General features: G+C 40.9%; 1 protein-coding gene across 2 annotated transcripts in view; it reads left to right on the top strand.

Moving 5' to 3' along the window:
• tet2 (tet methylcytosine dioxygenase 2) overlaps positions 1-21336 on the top strand; it is a 34058-nt gene that overhangs the window by 7197 nt on the left and 5525 nt on the right. The window contains exons 1-2 of one of the 2 annotated variants that reach the window (XM_030060214.1): positions 11116-11224; positions 18112-21238. In XM_030060214.1, the coding sequence (XP_029916074.1) occupies positions 18156-21238 (3083 nt within the window). In that variant the 5' untranslated portion in view covers positions 11116-11224; positions 18112-18155. Of the gene's footprint in view, positions 1-11115; positions 11225-18111; positions 21239-21336 lie in introns of those variants that run through there. The other variant, XM_030060204.1, reaches the window with a different exon arrangement.

The following is a 21336-nucleotide window of genomic DNA, read 5'->3' as shown; positions in this document are numbered from 1 at the left end:
GCTCATCCATTAGCTGTGTATGTGCATTTTCCTTCTCATGCCAGATTGTCTTCATGGGAAGAAGTGTCTTGAGGAAGAAGAGGTGAAAAAAAAAACTTCCTTCTTGCTAAGGCTCTATCTAAAAGGCACATTTAAAGGGACATGACATGACAGAATACAGAGATAGCATAGTGACTGTACAATCTAAATAAAACAACCCTACTTCAGTAATAAGTGGGATGGAAATGTGCTACTTAAGGTTTTACAGCTTACAATGCTTCCAAAATACAATTGCAAAGGTGTTGATATGTGCAAGTGCAAATGTAGGTTTCTGAATATGTGGCACTATTGATTTACTGCCAGGATCAATGCATAAAGCACATGTGCACACCACGGCAAAGCAGGCTATTCTCCAGTCAGCCGTGCTGGGGTAATGTTTAGACCAGATGGGCTTTGGAGCGCTAATAAGATGGTCGCCATGGCTACCATGCACTCTGAAAGAAATTAACTTTGCACTGCGCAGTTCATCAAGTTAGTCAGATATATTGACTGTTGCATAGACAAAGGGTTGGTAGGAAAAAGACAGGCAGATAGGAAGGAAAAGTGCAGTATTGTGAGGGGCTGGGGGCAGGTTATTGGGTTTCTGTGTGTTTTGTGCACTCAAGAGCCCACTTTTTAATTAGAACCTCCATGTGATGTAGCTTGAAGGCACAGAGATACGTTTAGACTCTCTGTATGAGCTTTGCAGGGTTTGCTTACACATGGTACAGTGTTCCTCTACAGTCAATAAGGGAAATATAAGACTTGCATAGGGTAATGATCTACTATTTTGCCATTACTGGGATTGACCTCTTCTGGGAAACAATGAATCTGCACTGACATAAATGGAAAGAGCTCTGAGGAATAGGCATGTTCTGCTGACTTAGTTTTTGTATTTACAGGCAAGGCTCACCATAAATAGACTTAACTTTTGACAAAGACCTGTGCTGACAGCAGTTGTTTGGCCTGTTCGAGTCAAATCATTAAATTAACTCTGTGCTCCAATTAAAGATAACATAGGTAGTATTGTGCAGGTCAACATGCGTTGAACTGTAGGATATATCAATATAAATACATCTAAAATGCTCAACAGACAAGACTGATATGAGTAGACAAAGTTCAATGGGTGTACATGGCAGTATAGTGATTTGAAATTTCACTGTGTGAGTGTTGTGTTTGCAGATGACCCAGAATACCTGCTGAACAAGTTGTTTGAGAAATTCAGAGAGGAAACGTTTGCAACCGAGAACAAAAGCTGTCAGACAGGTTATTGCTCAGATCAGTGTCATGAGGTACTTCTTACAAAACTAAGCTATTGTCACCTCTCACATTCACCATAGACATGATGCACTTCGTTATCCTTGCATTTTGTACTAATCAGACTTTTAACAACAGAGCAAATCTTAAAATACCACAACAAGCAAAATTCTCAATACCAGCTGTATTACAGTTATGATTACATTTCTTTTGCCAGTTGCTTGAATACCAGTATCTACTTCATCCACATCAACACCAAATTATGTCAACAGCAACTTCAAAATCAACTTTGCTCCCAAAGTTTGAGCTGCATAATCTGGACTCATTTTAAGTACATAAAGTACATTTCAACCTGGCCCCTGAAAGCCCACAGTGCAAAAGGAAACAGGAAAAAAAAAAAAAAACTAGACCTTATGGTGTAGGTCTGATGAAATGTACAAACTGAATTCAGTAGCTGCTGGGCTACTGCCTTTGGCTCTTTCTCAGGCTATCTTGATGGCCTGATGAACAGTCTGTCCGCAATTCCATGGTTCCTTAATAAATGAACTCAAATCTCTGTATGGGCAAAGTCCATGTCGGCTGCATCCTACCATGACACAATGACTCCACTGGACTCTGAACAACAGCACCAAGCAGTTTTGGACTGGTGTTGTCAATGAAATTGTTTGTGACTATGAGCACTTGGTGTCAGTTTTGGTTCCGGTTAAATCTATCTCCCTTACTGCTCAGCTTCCCTGCTACTGGAGCTACATCTTGTCTTGGCTTCACCACCTCTTTATACTTGAGTATTTTGTTTGGTATGATCATCCAGGGCTCATTTTGACTCTTCCTTCCTGCCGTGTCTTGAGCCTCTGCTTGCATCATTTCAGTCTTGCGTTTTGCAAACTGATTCCTCTAATGGACAAGCTAGTTTCAACTTAACTTTCCAGCTGAATCATCTTAGTCTTTCAGCTTGCCAAGTAACCATGTGGTGAACAAAGTTGTTGCTGTAGTTGTCATTATATCATCCGTGTTTATTCTGATAGGCAGGATGTACATCCCCCATTGCAATCTCTGCCCACTGACATAAATTCAAAGAACTGCAACAATCACTTATCCATCTATCAGCGATCATTAATCTGTCTTCTCTTGTTTGGCTAATCAGATCTAATCACTGACCAGGTCAGCTTTATAGATTTGGCTCCCTATGTCAAAAAGATAAATTGATTTGAAAATTGAGTGGTTTTCCCCTTAAGGACATTTGTAGGCTCACTAAACTGGCTTATTTTTGAAAAACATTTTATTAACAAGTGGAACCAGTATTCCTGCAATGTGCTATGCTCTGGTATTTACTGGCCTTTCCAGTTTCACTGACATCAAGTTGTACAGGTACACAAAACTGATTAAATATTATACTTGTCTGATGACCAACCCTTGCATATGCAATCCACATTTCCAAAAGATTACCCAAACTGGCACTGCTGTGCATTTGTACATTTCTACCTACTTGGACAGTTGTCCATTAATGGAGAACAAATTAAGATGATTAAACAGTGCTGAATAGATGTCAAAGCACAATAATGGAAGGTAATGAGACAAAGTGATGTGGGAGCACAAAGACTTCAGTGGGAATCTTCACTACTCGGCCACATCTGTCTTGCATTAGACATAAAGAACAATGTGGATTGTACAGCTCCCTTCTTCTGTTGGAGGGGGAGGGGGCTCTCTTGGGATGAAATTACAAACAGAAGTGTATATCCTCTGTCGTCTGAGGTAATCTATTAATTTAGTCCTCATATTCAAAGGAAAAAAGATTTACACTAGCATTCACATGCATTTATATTTCTATTAAGACATTCAAGTCCACCCAAGGCCTGTAGAATGTGTGTGAATACAGGATTGTTAGATAACATGAGTAAGTGATAGGCTGCATTATTTCAAATTGTAAGGATATCTTCATAACCTATTTAATGCAGGGAGAGGGGCACCTGGTCATCAGCACCAAATTCCTAAACAAGTTGGATCTGCCTGTAGTGTTGCACTTCATTTGCTCAGCCAACAAGGGAGAAAAAGGGGAAAGAAGAGCGAAGAAAATCAGTGATGTGTTGCTCTAGGCTGTCATGTGATAGAGCCATTATTATGTCATAATCTAGTTATTAGGCCACAGCGCAGTCATCAACAGGAAACTGCAGTGTTTCACCTGACACCAGAGAAGACCCAGCGGGTCTCAGGGTACTGCTTTTATGGCAGCTTGCCTCACTAGTGCCTAATGCTGTTATAAATACCAACTTAACAATTATGAATCCCATCACTGACTCAATACATCAGTTGACACTTCAAACTACATGCTGAATTGTTGATAATAACCCTCACATTTAGATAGTGCCAATCCTTAAACTGACTAATATAATAGGATGGCCTTACATACCAACCATTCCAATATTCCTTTGAGACGTTTCCTGTGATTTTCTGTAGTGTTATTTATCCTATTTTCCTACCATATATTGAACAAGTTTCAAAATCTGCTCATTTCTTATATTCTTACAGTCACAAAAAATCCAGGCTGTCAAGTATCACTGCTTTTTACATATGACAACAAAATATTTTACACTAGAAACATAGCGCCAGTGGTGACATTATCAATTCAGTTATGGTTAGTCGAATGTGTAAGACATGAGAGATAGAAGAAATAGAAATGAGTCTGCATGTTCCTATGTTCCTTTAAGCATAGTGCTTCAGACCACTAAGCACTGCACATTTATCTGTGACAAAAATAGCAGCATGGTTAGGCATTAAATTTATCTGTAAGAGACATGTTTAAATTAAAATGCAAACTGTTAATAAATGTAAATGTATTTAAAGCATGTTGATATTTTGATTGTTTTATACATATAAATCCACTGGAATGCAGGACATAATGACTCTGAATGCTGAACATTTCTCAAAGATGACCCCCAGACCCACTTTTAGGTCTGAAACTCTCCCTGCTTTTGGACCCTCAAGGTTGGCAAGTACAGACCCACATCATAATATAAAACAGAAGCTATGCTGATCTCATTCTGCTGTATATTGCCAAATGTGAGGCAGAGGGATTAACCATTAATCAGGGACAGCACATGCTTTATATCAATAAACCTTTTTGACTGGATTCACTCTTTGATGTTGGAGTAAGAACATAACATTCTAAATTACTTAACTCTCAGTCTTGACAACAGGAAAAGGAGACCCCCTGCCTACACAAAAAGTTGCAGTAAACATTAATTAGGTACGCATTTCCAAACTTTCTTTTTCTCCCACATCACATGTGGATGTAGACACATGAGAAAACTGTGAAATGTCAAGGAGGTAGAGACAATTACTAGCTCACCAAAGATAGGAATCAGCCAAACCTTGCGACCCATCTAATTTAAGAAATGACAGAGCAACTTGAGGGGGAAAATGGTTGTCCTCAGGGGTTTCTTTGGGAATGGGACCAATATAAACATCACCACTTTAAGACATGCACAGGGAAAAGATTGTAAAGGGTAGAGTGAACATAGCTTGAGGCATATTAGTAAAAATATATTAGTCTTTCTGAGTTTTATTGAGTGGGAGGCTCTGTAGAGATTAAACAATAGCTGATCACATACAAAGGTATGCCTTTATATATGTAGGCCTAGAGACAAAAGACCACAATAAACACTATGTTATGAAAACTGCACTATTGTTTTTTTTTTTTTTTTTTTCTTTTTTGCAAGAGCAAACTGATAAATAAAGTAAGAAAAGGTTTTAGAAAAGTTTTGCTTTTCAGAGTGGGAAAAAAAGTTTCTTAAATAATCGAGGATGGCTTGAGCTTTGACAAATTTGTGGTCTACCTACATCTAAATGTTTGCTGTAATGAGAGGATTTCACTTTCACCTTTAATTTGTACATATATTTTTCTTAAGAGCTGTGAAGAATGTAGTGTTTTCCTTTGCACAATGTGACAATTTTGCAGTGAGTTATAAGCACTGGGAGGAAAATGCCACAATAATCTACAGTAGCTAGCAAGAAAACTGGATTTATTTATAGAAAAAAAACTGTGGACACAGGGGCCTTTTGTTATTAAGGCAGGGTAATTTGGAAAATGTCATATGTTAAGACAGAAAGAAAGAGAGGGCATGAGCAACCATCTGAGGTGCATTATAAGCACTGCTTGTGTGCGAGCCATGTGACACAAATCACAAGTGCTGGTGGTTTACTGAAAGACTCCACAAGACGCAGTGCATGAATGAACATCTGTCTCATAACGCTTGCCGAGCACTTGACGATCAGCAGCAACACATGCTACTAGGACGTCATTTTATATTGTGGGCTAGGTGTAGGCATGTTCTAAGACTGAGCTGACCTTTTCAGATTAAAATCCACCATGCTAATGTTTCCATTTTATGTTTGAGTGGCAACGGTAATTTCATTGTTGATGACAATGACAATAAACTATCTGAATCTCATAAACTCTCCCTAATGGTGTGAGTCAAGCACTCAATATATTATATATATGATGTGAGTCATACATCATGAAACATTATCATTTAAATTTCTGCATTTAAAAAGTACTGTCAAGTGTTATAGTGCTGACAATATCGTCAGTGTCTCTATGGTGTGCATACAGACACCACAGAGACACCGATGATGCAACCAGCAGCATCGTGCACATGGTCATTAAACATCTGGAGAATCCCAAGGCCTATGCCAGACTATTGTTTGTTGATTTCAGTTCTGCATTTAACACCTTGCACACGGAATCAGCTCAGTGCCAACCCATTCATCATTAAATAGTACCATTCATTCCTCACCAACCGCACCAAGTATGTCAGAGTAAACAGAGTTTGAGCCCATGACCATCAGTACTGGAGCGCCCCAGGGTGTTTGCTTACTTGTGCTGTTCACTCTCTACATGAATGAATGCATTGCCACCAGAATACTGAAAAACAATATATCACTACATTTTCTGATGACACTGCCATTACAAACTCTGATGTGCAGGTGTATAAGTCTACCATCCAGAACTGTGCACAGTGGTGTGACAAACATAATCTCATCCTCAACACACACACAAAAAAAAAAAAAAAAAACAGGGGAGATGGTGTTTAACCCCAAGTCTTGGGGATGACTCACCCAGTGGTCATCCATGACCATACACCATGCATCCACATGGGTAACAAACTGTTGTGGAAGGTCCATGTTGGTGTGAACCGGGATGTGCTTCCATTTTACCATGCAATAACAGAGATCCTCCTGTGCCATGGTATCTCTGCATGGTTTGCTAACCTTACAGCACCATCAAAGGCCCTGATCACCTGACTCATGCAGACAGCCATGAAAATCATGGGAGTCTGTCAACATACCAGTCTTCAGGCTATTTTCAACAAACCATAATTAGACAGACCCAAAAAACATCTCAGACCCAACTCATGTCCTCCACCCTGAGTAATCAGCTCCTCCTTAACACCAACTAGGCTGAAATATGTGTATGCAATTGCTGTCCTTCTTGTCGTTGATCACTGTTACATATTGTACAGTGTGTGCAGTTTTTCTCATGTAGATGGGCATATGCAATGACTGGATGAATGTGCTGTTTTTCTGCTGTTGTTTTTGTGTGATTTTACACTGCAGACACTGTGATGTCCAAGGCAAATTTCCCACTGGGACAATGAGGTATATCTTATTGTATCATATTGAATTGTGTTGTATTGAATCTTACTGTATTGTATTGTATTAGAGATATATACCATATAGTATCACCTCAATACTTTGAGTTATTTAGCTCTGGAAAATGTGAGCTGTTCTTTGTCAGTAAGGCGCTTCAGGCTGTTTATTGATACAACATCAAAAACTGGACCCATGACAGACACTGTCAGTGATTACTGAATTTAAAAGCATTTGCCAAATGTTGTATGTGCATGGGTGATTCCATGCTATGTGTTGCATAACTGATATTGTTTAGTGCAAAGATGGCCAGATTGGCAATTCACTCTTAATAGATTACTTTGATAGCTTCTGTATTGTTATTTAATTAACTTCATTGGCATTTACACTGGGACAGTCAGTCAGCGCAGTGTAGTGAAAATACTGTCTGAGGCCGTCAGGATTGCAGAGCAGCAAGTCCCGGTCTATATTTACAAGAGGGATTTAAAACGCTGTAGTATGCTAGTCATCTGACCCAATTACGCTGGTAAGATAGCTAAGGATGAGATTTCACTCAAGAGCTGCAGCTTTGCAGTGTGCAACCTGGAAAATATTTAACTCCAGCCTGTCAGCATATACATACAGCCACTGTAATATTTTTACAGTTCTTCTCATATAACATAATAGTCCTTAATGTAAAATACACAACAAACAAATAGGAGACTGAGATAGGAGGGTCTCCATGAAGATGGATGAAGTGACAATATGCAAACACTTTTTACACTATTGCAGTAAAAAATCCACACTTTCATGTTAAAAACTAAATGTGTTCAGCATATAGCATTTCATTACGTTTTCATATGTTAAGTTGAGGTCTATGCATAATAAGAGCATTTAACTCAAACTCTCGGATCTGAGAATAGAGTTCATAGTAGCTTTTCTCATTTGTCTTTGTCAATATGACCCAGTTGACTGCTATACACCCTCAAAATTTACAGTCTCTGGATGCGTGCTCCATGTTCTGGTCATCATACAGGAAAACACAAATGGGCCTGTTGAGCAAAGAACGGGAAATGTACACTTGAGATAACAGCTTATTCCTGGGACTCAAAATGTGGCTCAGCAAGTATGCGTTTGATTTACAGGGCTGCTCCATATCTTCTGTTCTCTCTTCAACAGCCGGGCTCTGCACACGCGCTGCCCAGGTCTCAACCTGAGACCGACGAGACCTCACTCTCCCAGCAGCTGTCGTTATTGGTGAATGTCACATACGGCTGCCAAGGCACGCCAAATAGACCCCGTCCACTAAGGCAGCTCTCGTATTTCACTGGCTCTCTTTGGGTTTAACAAAAACACAGTGTGAGTCCTGTGCATTGAACTTTGCTGCACTTTAGTGTGGTGTAGAGAAAGTATTATGCCGGTGGAGGAAATGGGGCTAAGTATTCCAAGTACCAAACAACTTGGCGTTGTACTTCAAGAGTTTATATTCTAGTAAGGGCAAAATTATTACCTTTCCGCAAGTCCATGGACAAACAAAATACGAGTTTTGTACTAATGAGCAATGTTCAAATCAAAGCATTACATAGTTGCTTTAAAATCTGGCTTGACACTCATGTGCATTAGCCATTCCTCTTAAATGACTCTTGTGCAAACTGTCTACATTGTTTTACAACACTGATCACACTGTGTCCAGGAGTCCACCCTCGCCCTGAGGCTTCAAAGCACTAAACACAACTGTCCATCTATAAATGCCAGCAAATACTTTGCTATAGAGGCAATACCTATGGGCAATGTCTGTCTAGATTTCTACAGCAGCACTTAACACATAGGTTCATAACTGCACAGGCCAATCACCTGCCAGATAATAGACTAAAGAGGAGGGAAGTAGATGAATGGCAGATACAAGTACAGAGGAACCTGAAGCGTAATTACAGGGCAGAAGATTGGAGGAGAGGCCAGGAGTGGGAGGGACCCGGAAAACCAAACACAACAACAAGAACAGAATGCACAGACAAAGACACTCACTTCTAGGGAAGGAGGGACCTTCACTGGGAGTTCAAGAAAACCAAGTTGAGTCATTTCATAAATTGAAACAAACAGACCTATTTTCCCTGGTGGACATTACCCACTAGAAGGGAATCTAAAATAGATCAAAGACACAAGCATTATAAGTTCCAGGAGCACAGCTACACCGAAGCCACTGCAAAAATTGTGTCTCTGGTTTAGTTTAGCGCTCCAATTCTGAAGCAAAAATAAATGTTCATGTGAATCACGCTTTCAGTAAAGAGGAATCAACAGGATGCAGCCAATACTCCGATTGTCTCAAAGCAAGGACTCAAATGTTATGCCTACAACATTGCATAATTGGTGTATGTGTGTTTGAATGTTTGTACGTGTACATGAACGCACACACTCAGCTGGGATCTCTGGCTTTGTTCTAGGTTTGCAAAGATTTTTTTTGTTGTCAGTGTGGGTGTATCCAACTGTGACAAGCTGCTTGGCTCGGTCCTTTGTAAACTCTGGAGTGTCCCATAGGAATGGAGCTGTGCTGAAGGCGGCTTAGCACTAATGTTCACCTCATGACTTGGTTACTGATTTACAGATTCCACTGAGGGGCAGACAAAACAAAGAGCCAGTCACATGGGGTTGGGAAATAGTATTCACTTGCTTACCTCAATGTTATGTTTTTAGGGATCAAATACTGTGTGTGTAGAAGTATTTGCATTTATTTTACTCATTCCCTTATGCACAATCTATAAGTTACTCAAATGATGTTCCTTTATTGAGCAAAAAGCTTATGACAAACAACAAGCATAAATGCAACGATTTGATCTTAAAATATCTCAGTTTAGGCCAGTCAAAGCTGCACAAAAGCATGCATGTACAATGTGACCCACTGCTGCTGTTTATTAATATGTAAGGAGAAATTACATATCCAGGAGAAAGAGTAATGGAATTTTTTTTTTTACTTTACATTGCGCAGCAGGCTATCATCCTTCACAATCTGTGACATCAGTTTTAATAACGATGGACTGATTAAGCAGTTAATGTCCTATAGGAAAATGCTGCACAAAGCAATGCAGAGCATGACTAATCATAATCACCTCCTATCATTTTCACCCTCTTCACTTTCAAACAAGCCACACAGTTTGCAACCAAAGCTTGTCTGTGACATTAAGTTTAACAGTTTATGCAGTACACGACATAATAATCAGATAATCGGGTTATTCCATACGTATATAGTTATCCGATCTTAGATATGCCATGTAAAGGTGAAACCTGTTTTCCATAATCAGGTTAAGGGATTAATAGGAACCCGGTTACCTGGAAGAACCCGATTACAGGGCCATGCCAACCTTTACTCGGATTTTGGCTTTTTACTTATGCGCATGCGCAGGAAAAGAGGAGGGATAAGGACAGTGACACAGTAGGAGCCATACAGACACACTGTACATGGCTCAGGAGAACAAAAACTGCACTGACTACATGGTTGTTGAACAGTTCTTTACAAACTATGTCCATGCTGTCGCTGATGAAAATATAAGGAAACGAAAAATGCATCCGACGCAGCCTATTTCAATTATTTGTCAAGCTGCCCGACCCAGTTCTGTCTGCAGCAGGGCAAGAAAACTTAGGGAAGTCTCCACCACCAGCGGCTGACTGCCCGGTGTGCTCCAGCGGCTCCCCACAGGTTACAGCATGGCGGTTGGCAGCAGTAACAGTCTAGAGTATGTTGGGGGTTAACAGGGGCAACTGACTGCTGATATATCATGTGTAAAATGGGTTTTTGAGTAATCGGACTAAGACAACCCATTAAAATACATTATCCAATTTCCTGCCTTGACCTGGATTCTCACAATAATCTGGTTTCTTGTGTTTATGTAAACATAGTCACTGTAATATTCGTTGATCTGCCATATATGAGAGCATCTGATTGTGATGTTATGTAGATGAAGACGCCTTCTGAATGCTAAGACTACTCCTCCGAAGGAGCTGTGCACATGCCCCGATTCCGACATGCTTTTTCGTGCTAATTGCTCAAAATAATACATTTCAATTTTAATGATTTTAACAATAACATAAAGAGGCTCAGTGTCACCTCTGATTACGGTGCCAGTTGTTAGATCCCGCTGTGCCGCTGTACATCCGTCTGCGTCTGACAGCAGCAAAAGGGAGATTAGCCCTGAAAGTTGTTGCTCAAGCCGCTAATGAGACCCATCATCTTCCCTGTCTGCATGCAACTGATGAGTTAGTTGAGCATGTTTTGAATCCTTATGTGATATACTGCAACGCAGTGTTGATGCTGGTCAGACTTGAAGCACAGGTATGCTCTTTAAAAACTCTTAGTGGAAGAGTAGCATTATTGCCCCATTTTGTCTCCCATGCTGCACATGGATCCTTTTTGCTTTATCAGTGGTTGTAGTTTGCTCTATGTTTTTTGAAAAGCTATTAACTTTTAAACATTTTTGCTTATGAAGAAAAATATTGTATTTTTTCATTGCCTTCTAAACTGTTTTAGGCATATTTTTTGTTTTGTTTTGTTTTGTTTTGATGTGATTTTCAGATTTTTCAGGTTTTGGTAATTTTGCTTGAGATTTGTTTAACTACAGTTCTTTCGGACCCTAGAATCACATTTCCTAAAAGAGTTTTCTTAAAATCTTGATAGAAATAGTTTTTGGCATTTAGTTCATCAGTAAAGAACGAAAGCATTTTATGTATTTGAACTTTTTCACTTCTTAATTAATGATGCATGTTTAAAGCAAGACACCAATAATCCTAATTGTATAGCCTTTTAGTAATTTCTCCTTGGCACCTTTGAGAGGAATTTACTCAGCAAGTGACTTGAGAGTTTTCTATTGTCTCCAGTGTACTGTCTCCCTCTCCCACCTGCTAACAGGCAGCTGGCTGCCACAGCCTGCACTGGCTCTGTTGTGACAACGAGAAGAGCTCCTAGACACCCTTGTAACAGCTTGGCTCGTTAGTGGGAGATTTAGCACTCTAGCACTGGGGGTCTGGAGGGCTGCTAATGTCCTGGAGGGGTGATTGACACAGGGGAGGAGATCATTATGTCAGCCAGCTAGCCTGCCTCACCAGAGCTTGGCCTGACAGTTTCCTGTGTTGATTGTCTTAGTCCAGACAGTGTAGGCTGAGCCAAAATGGCAAAAGAGTGACGACTTTTTAGTCTGTTTCATGTACCACATGATCAGTTGGGATGCTGTATTTAAATTAAGGAAACGGAGGAACCAGTTAAAGAAAAGTGATTATAGGAAAATGGATTATAAACCATCTGTTGCAAAGACAGCGAGGCTCTGAGGTCTTGAAGTACTTTGTGGAATGGGTAACTTTCCGAAAAGCAGTTGAAATAAGCTGGAAGTTGGAAGATGAATGACGTTTTCACCCAGTATTCATGTCAGTCGGCACAGCAGGTGCTCCATTTAAAGTCCTTCAAAGAAACTTTTGCAAACTAGCCCAGTCTCCAGTCTACCCAGACAGATGGAATACATTTCATATGTGTAGTTGAATCTGTTATATATTAGGTGTTTCTGCCCTCACATCTAACTCGATTTATTTAAATCTACTGTAATCTAAGGGATGTTTCCATAAATTGCAAAGCATAATTAAAACTTCCTATCTTTGAGACAGACATACTTTGGTGAGTCTAGCCACATGGTTAATAGCTGATTTTACTTCAACATGCTACCTTATTGTGTTTGAAATGAACACTGTACATACAACTGTGCACCCATTGTTTTTACCATTGTTCCATAAACATGCAAAGGCTTTAAAAAGCAGATGCGGGTTGAAGTTGACAGCTCTTCTGCCAGTATCATAAGAAGTTGTAATGGGCTCCAGATGTGATAATCAATAATGGGGCATTATTATGCCAAATGAAACACACCTATTTGTTCACTTCTTTTCTCCTTTTTACCCCCTCAGCATTAGTCAGAGCCTATAGCGTGTTCACATTAAGAGGTGGGCGTCCATAGCCATCTAAAGCTGGATCCAATTATGTTCTCAAAGTTTGGGGGCCATGTTTTTCTTACCTGACCACAGTGGCTCTGCCGTTGTATCCTGTGGTTTCTCTCAGAGCTGCATGCACAGAATAGACAGAATATTTTTTGTTATTTGTTATTAGAATATACACATACTTTTGCTGACTTAAATTTAACTTAACTTTTCAAAAACACTGCTCAGGAAAAGTCACTGTTTTAATGTATTAATTTACATGCATTTTGATGCTGGAATAATGTACTGACCTGAGTTTTGTATAAAGTAGAACCTAATCCAGCCTGATGAATATATTTACTCACAGTGCTGTTTACAGCTGTGGTGAGGCCAAAATATTGAGTATTTACAAAAAACTAATGGAGGGCTTTCCCTTGATTAGGAAACTCACACATGAGTAAGAAGAATGTATAAGTTAACTGTAAAATCTCACACAGACACTTCATGTCAGTCACCAGTAAACTATTATTTGCTTTAAATTATCAAACACCCTAGACTTGAATGAGGTTAGCTATGGGATGTACGTTTTCTGCAAGCAAAAGTGAAACTAAAACATTAAAGACTTTTGCAGATGACATTTCTTGACATTTCATCTGAGTCCTGAGTGGCACAGAGAGGGTCTCTCAATATAAGTTTAACCTTTGCTATGTAGGCTGATTTTACATTTCAAAAACATGAGATGATTAGGTGATGAAGCAAAATGTTGGAAGCAAAATTCCATCTTAACAACAATTAACAATGATTATAATTAATCCTATGAATAAATTATTCCTGTTAGCATAATAATAATAATAATAATAATAATAATAATATAATATTTCATATAAAGACAATAAATAATTTTAAAAAGTGTCTTATGCAATCCACAGCACAGGTCTTGTGTGCTTGCCCACCAATACAATACAGTTAGCATTGGAAAGCTAGTTAGACAGGTTATTCATTTTTTACATTTTTTTACCCAACATTTAGAGGATTTGGTTGACTTACTTTAGTGTCAGGGTAGGCTACAATTTATCTTCTGAGGACAGGAGAAACATTTAAAGTGTTGCTGGACATCAAAATAGCTCTTATGAAGCACATTTCCATTTGCTATGTTGTTAGCCATTTCCAGCAAAACGGAACTGTCCACAGTCCTGTTCATGGCAGCTCAGATATCATTAGTCCGTACGCATGGTTGGGTACTTGTAAAACATCTTAGGCACTGCCATTTTTTTGTTTGAAATCTGGAGAAAACAGCTGCTAATTACTCCCTTCATTTCCTGACTCAACTTGTCAGGCTAAAGTTTCCCATTGTTGGCATCACTGTTCATCCGAGGTGTTTGCAAGTTCAAACAAATTACCATTCATTTCATCCTACATATCAAATTGGATGAGTCCAACCGCCACCCCCAAAGCCAAAATCAGTGACTGCTGGCTTGTGTTAGGGTGAATTTTCACCCCCCCAAAAAAATCAAATCTTACCCAGCTGTTATAGTTTTAGGCTGCATTCAAAAAGGTCTGTGTGGATCCAAAACCCACAAGAACCACTAAAATCATTGTGAATATGCAGAATAGTAGTAGTGGCGCTGCTGCAGGATGATTTTTTTTTAAATGTATATGGACAAACACATGCATCTTTGCTTGCCTTCCCACGAGATATTCAGAGCCAAGAACAGCTTGTTTGAAAAGATAGCTGCCTATTTTGTCTATGATGTTGACTGCCACTGTTAAAGGGTAATGGAAAATCTGCATCAGTGTGTTTTCCCTGTTTTTGTCTTGTTAAACAGGAGAGGACAGTGAACATCTGGTGAATCAAGAGTTAGCGGTAGAACATATACTGACATACATGACATATGACATGAAAAACACACGATTAGCCCAAGACCAGATTTAAAAATTGAAGCTAAATGAATTCAAGCCACAGACTTTGTGACATATACAGGGACACCTGAATGCCACTCATCTCCTAGCAACCATGAATATATGTATGGGATGTTAACATTCTGGTTTCCCTCTGCTGTCAACCAGTTATGTTAGTTAATGGTCCAACACTGACTCTTTTACCAGTAGTTTACCAAGAATCTGGGCTTTTCTTAGCGCTCCTCAGCTGCCCATTCCTTTAGTATCTGCAGAAGTGTTGGTCATAATTATGATGGATTAGACTGCGGCTTTGTGCCTGTGCACTGCAATTGTTTTGCAGATGCTGCGGATGTGACATGCATTAATAATTAAGGGTGGCAGACAGAAATCAATGGACTACTGGAATCACTGGAATCTATTTGCTTCAGGCAGGAGGGGGCAGGGAAGGAAAAAATGGAAAGCTTGCTGTATGTTCCTTTACTCTCTCTCTTCTTGTATGCATCAGTATACTTTTACTGCTAGTCTACCTACGATGCCCCCTGAGGTTAGAAATTGAAAGCTATTTGTCTTTTTTTCCTCCAAATTTTGCAGTAATCTGTAAAAACTGGAATGCATATGTCCTTTCAGTTATATATGCCTACTTTATACTTCATTTAGGACAAAAATAGTGTTGATGGTTTAAAAACTGTTAATATGTAGTACAATAAAACCCTAGATTTATTGCTGTATTGCAAGAAGAGGAACTCACTGAGCTAACAACACAAAATATTCAACCACATTTTATTAGCAAACTCTAACTTTTGACTAAGGAAGAGTCAAGAGGAGTAAAGCAGAGATCGAGCAAAGTCCTACTGTTGTTGTGATGATTACTTAACCCAGTGGTGGATGAGGGTTAAGGTTAGTTCTAAGTACTTGTTATAAGTAAATGATATAAACCTCATAATGCTAAAATATGCCCTTGAGAACAACAGCTTCACACTTAAGAGCTGAATTGTATTTGCATATTTGACACTACAATGGTGTATAACGTGAGGAACACCACTTTTGAGCAGCTGACAAGCAGCCAGCTCTCCCTCCCATCTACCATCTGGGACATTAACCCCGCACGCCACCTCCTCCTGTCAGCCAGACAAATGTGTTGTTGATGTTCAATTGATTTTTTGATACGACAGCTAATGAACAACCAAATTCAGAAAATTAGCTATGCCATAACAAAAACGCTGTTTTGATTCAAATCTAGCTCATAAAAGGAATACCAAACCATTTAAACAAAATTCCTACCCTGTCTGCATGGCATGCTTTTTTCACCTGATCTTCAGTAAAATAATTTGTTACCTGCATTCAAATCAGTGCATTTTTTATCTTTCCCCTTGTATGCTGAGCATCTTTTGCACATGTTTTGATATGCAGGACCAAGTTTTATCCCTTTCTCAGTCAATCACAGCAGCCCAGCTACACAAGTCGTGGCTTATCATCTAGCTCAAATTATGCAAAATTTTAAAAATTCCACCATAATTCAATCTGGTTACAAAACACATACAGAATTTGTATGCAGTACATTGAAAAGATGCACAGCGCCACAAGTACATTTCAATTTGAACCTGGCGATTTTGTTGATGTTTGTTTTGTTGATGATTTCTTCTCTCTCAAGCGCAACAAAATATTTAAGATACTTCAGAAACTTGCCTGTGCAATGGTACTAAAAAAACTTAAAAAACCAGGGCCCTTTTTCCCTTTGCAGGGAAACTGATATGTGCATCCACAGAAAATGAGGAAACTCCTTAAATATCCTGTTTTGCATTTAGACAAGCATATACCCTGTTTATTGTTTATTTTCATTTGTGCTTTGAATGGGATTTCATTTGTCCTGGACCCCTTTTAGACTTGGTCTTGACTAAAATTTTAACTGGACTTGGTGTTGGACTTGCCTTGAACTCAATTGTAGTTGTCTTGATTACAACCCTGTATTCAGTTTATGCCAGTGAAATGGATTGGGGTCGGCGTCTCTAGCCAATGGATCCAGACACATGCCATTATTTGATGCATATGCCTAAAAAGATGCAAGGAGATTTTGGTATGTGTTGACAAAAGCTATGTGTCCCCTCTCTCCATGAAGTACAGCATTATACACATAAACCCTCTGCAAAGCAAGCTAAGATCAGTGCCAAACACAGCTGCCGTGGATGGCTTCTGTGCATTTTGAGTATGCTGAGCATGCAAAGAATGCTGTCTCTGCCTCCTCTTCTTATTTATGTTTTTTTTTTTTTTTTTTTTTTTTCAATTACAACATGGTTCCAGTCTCAGTATTTGAAACCGTTGCTAATGTTATACGGCTTCTGAGGGAAAAAAGGAATGTACATCATTTAGCCAGGTTCTGCTCAACTTTTGTCTGAGAAATAGTATACTGTAGTACTACATTTAGCACCAATTGAATTTTGAGTTTGTAAGCCATAGGATGTGTCAAAAGGGGTGCAAAATAGCACTTTCCAAATTTTTCCCAAGGGTTATTCATTTGCAAAATTACAGTTTTAGAATAGTAAGCTTTTGGCCTCTTATTACCTTCTGTAGATTTACTATATACTTGCTGAGTAGAGTAAATGATGGATTGCCCTGTAAGATCAGGGTAATCCATTAGCAAAATGGTATGCTCTGACAATATTGTAAGATGGTACCAAAAAAAATTGACCACAAAATGACATACTGTATGTCATTTTAACATTGCTGCCAGCTCACTAGCCTACTCTAAATAATAGCACTGATCTACATTTGCTTTGACCTCTTTGCCCAGTGCACATATGGTAGAGGGCATTGGCTCACATGCAATGCCTCACACCCCACTGTCAGCCCATGCTGTCCTGGGATAACCTCTTGACTGTATTCTTATCTCCTCTCTCTCTCTTCCTATTTGCTACTGGGTACTTGCTCTGTGAATGTGTAGGACATGAGGTTAGGGTGAATCTAATTTTGTGACAGGATCATGTTGCCAGCATATACACATTCAGGGCCAAGTGTAAACACATTACTCTACTGACCCTTCCCTCACTCACTTCTATGCCTCAAGTTAAAATTTCCCATCAGTGTGGCAGTTTGTGTGTGTTTAGTATTGTATTTGGAAATATGATTCTGTTTGGAGAGTGCTGTAGCTGTTTGTCCTTAGTCTTGATATTTCTCGATTGACTTTGATGATTGATGATTGATGTTCCACAGCTTGTTTTTGTGCATCCATCAAATGGTTCTTGTCATACCTACCATACCATACCTTGACATTATCATGATGATGAATTGTACTAGAGACCCAAAAGTGATATATTTAGTAAAAATGTAATGTAATGTAATGAAATATTTTGCTCTCTTTCTGCTCTTCAGGACGGACAAAGGGCAGCCCTGTGGATGGACTCAGAGCAGGCCAGATGGAAACAGAAAAGGCCAGACATGAGACGGAAGAAAGTCTGATACTAGCACAATTTGGCACAGCTCACAACCCAAACAACAGGATTGCTGCCACCAAACTCCAGAATGGAAGCCAATCTTCAGAGGAAGTTGCTCTGCAGATCATTGGGGATGAGAACTGGAACCATTACAAGCCTGGCACAGGGGTCAACTCCATGAAGAGGCACAGGGAGAACTGCAACAGCCCTGCTACAGCACAAGGGCTGTTTGATCAAGAATCCTATATGATGAACGGGGAGTTGAAGCATGCACTCACTGACCAGTCCATACTGGTCCATCAGCCGAAGAAACTCAGAGTGGATTCGGAGATTAAAGGAAATGATGACATGAGCTCCAGTTTGGTGGACAACTTTCCTGAGCTGACAAAGGCAACAGATTTTGACTGTAATGCCCCACAGAATGAGATTAAACTAGACAAGAGGAACTGTAATTTCCCAAATGGGGATATCTTCTGTCTTTCAAGGAACAAACAAGTTCCAAATGGTGCTATAGCATCCCCCACATCCATGGAAGGCACTCCAGGTGATCTTTTACAGAAAACGTTGTCTCAGTATTACCCTGAGCAAGTGTCCATCGCTCCACAAACATCTGGGTCACAGCCAGATGCTGTCAATGGTTCACTGGCAAATAAGCTGCCTAGTCAAGGTGCTCAAGCCCACCCTTTAACCTCAGGTTTGCCCACCTCAGCTCAAATGCCTGCCTCAGAGCAACAGCAGCCAGGGGCATCCCACAGTACTGAAGGCAAAGGCAGCAATAGTTACAACTCTGCCTCCTATGTAGTGAATGGATACTCTAACAATTATGGAGCAGACCACCAGCAGCAAGAGCAACAGCAGCAGCCGCCATCTTATTCTGGTCAGGAGCGTGAGCTCTCCCTTAGTCAGCTGCCTGGCATGGCTCCACCTGAAAGTACTGCCAACACCCCACAACAGCATCAAAATGGTCAAGAGTGTTATCCAGAAGACTCCCAAGGCATGTTTGGGAAAGCCAACCAGGAGTTTAACCCGAGCTCCTTCCTGGAGCACAATGCTCCTCTCCAGGCAGCAGAGGAAAGTGGGTTTGGACCCTTTCCCAACCCTGGGCTACAGAGCATGAGGCAAAGTGAAGAACCTGGGTCTGGTCAACATCAGCACCACGGCACTGATAGGGGCCTCCAGTATGGGATTCAGCCCCAGCCATTCCAACAACATGTTGGGAATACACATGGGGCTGACAGTGTGGGCTCTATGGGGCCTACCTCTCTCACCCAGCATGGTGGAACTGGTCTCCAACAGCCACATCATGCTGGGTTAGAGAATGGGATGGATAGTATGTCTCAGCAGAAAGTTAACTTATCATGCTCTACTCCTCGCCAGAGGAGCTGGATAGACCTGAATTCTTCCCATTCTCAGCAGCGGCCTACCAATGGCCTATCGACCAGGGCACAAGAGCAGGAGATGTGGAGGGGCTTCCCTCCTAGGTCTCAGTCAGATCAGCAGACAGCTAACTCCCAGGCCCCTGGCCAGATGTTGGAGCCAAACCCAGTTCAAAGATTCCAGACCCAGGGAGGTTTCACAGATAGCAGCCCAGGGTCTAATGGCTTCCAGCAGCCACAGGACTGTCTGCCAGCCCAATCACATTGTGCTTCAGCCCAGCACAACACTGCCCCTGAGTGGCAGCAAACAAATTCTAAAGCACCTCCAATGCAGCAGCCTCTACCCCAGAAAATGTCTGAGCAATGCAACCTCCCCCAAAAGCAGCAGGTAGATAGCCGCTATCACCCCCACATGCAGTCAGAGCACTTATGTGAAGGTGACCCCGACTTGCAGGAAATACTGTCACCTGGATTTTTACCACCACAGCAACAACAGCACTGTCAACAAAATCATCAACAGCAGCAGCAGCAGCATCAACAACAACGTCCACTGTCTCACCCACCACAGTTTGAAGTGCAGCAGCTGAAGTCTCCCAACTACAGACCCAACAGCCAGCCTCAGCCAGGTCAGCAGCAGCTCCAACCCAACCAGCCAATGCGAAACAACCAACACATACAGCGCAGTGACCATGCAACATTCACTTATGGTAACCCAACAGAGATGCAACAACAGCAACAACAGAATCAGTTTGCTCCAAACTCAGGCAGCAATAACCTCAAGCAATTTCCACCACAGCAGCCTACCAACCACTGCCACCAGCCCACCCACATAGACTTCCCCAAGACCCCCACACAATCACAACCTCAGTTACCACAAGGTGCGTTAAACCAACAGGTATCAGCACAGATGTATCCAAAAGGTGAACAACAGCAGCATACATCATGTGCCCAGTTCCAGAGGGGTCTCCGACTTCCTCTGGGACCTGGAGGACCCCATGGAGACTTTCAGAGGCATGCAGCTCTGAGGATGCACCTGTTACAAAGGCAGGAGCGTCAAGGCACCCCTCATCCACCTCAGAGCCCTAGTGATGCCAAACAGGGTTTACAAGCCATGAAAATGGAAAACGGAGGCCAATTTGACCTGCCTGGATTACAGCGGCAGGAGCAGCAGTTACAGGGGCGAGAGATAGGTATGGGTGTAATGCAGGTCAAGCAGGAGCATCTACAATCTGTGTGTGAGCAAAGCAAGAAGCAGGGAAGCATCCTGGCCTCTATGGAACAAAGCCTGAAGCAGTATGAGCTTTCACCTGTGTTTGAGAAGAAGTCGCTTGTCATCAATTCCTCTAATAAAGTCAAGGTGGAGTCGTCAGGGCCTGTCACGATACTTTCAACCAACACTGATCTGGGTGCAGGGGAATCACTGGGAGCTTCCGCTGCTGCTGTAGCGCTAAAAAGACCCCCTGACTTCACGCCAAAAAAGGAACCCCTGCTCCAGAGCTTCATGGAGTCTCCTATGAAGCTATTGGATACTCCCATAAAAAACCTACTGGATACCCCCATTAAAACACAGTATGACATCGCATCCTGCCACTGTGTTGAACAAATCAGTGAGAAGGATGAGGGTCCATACTACACCCACCTGGGAGCTGCGCCTAGTGTTGCGAGCATACGTGAAATGATGGAGAAAAGGTAAACCACAAATTTGACCCCTCTCAAAAGCCCACTTTGCATTACACAAGAACTTTGCTTCATAACCACTATGTATTATTTTACTTGCATTTATTTCA

Source organism: Myripristis murdjan, chromosome 1, assembly GCF_902150065.1.
Source record: "Myripristis murdjan chromosome 1, fMyrMur1.1, whole genome shotgun sequence".
NCBI lineage: Eukaryota > Metazoa > Chordata > Actinopteri > Holocentriformes > Holocentridae > Myripristis > Myripristis murdjan.
Note: the sequence above shows the minus strand (reverse complement) of the source record. Positions and strands in the feature narration are given on the sequence as shown.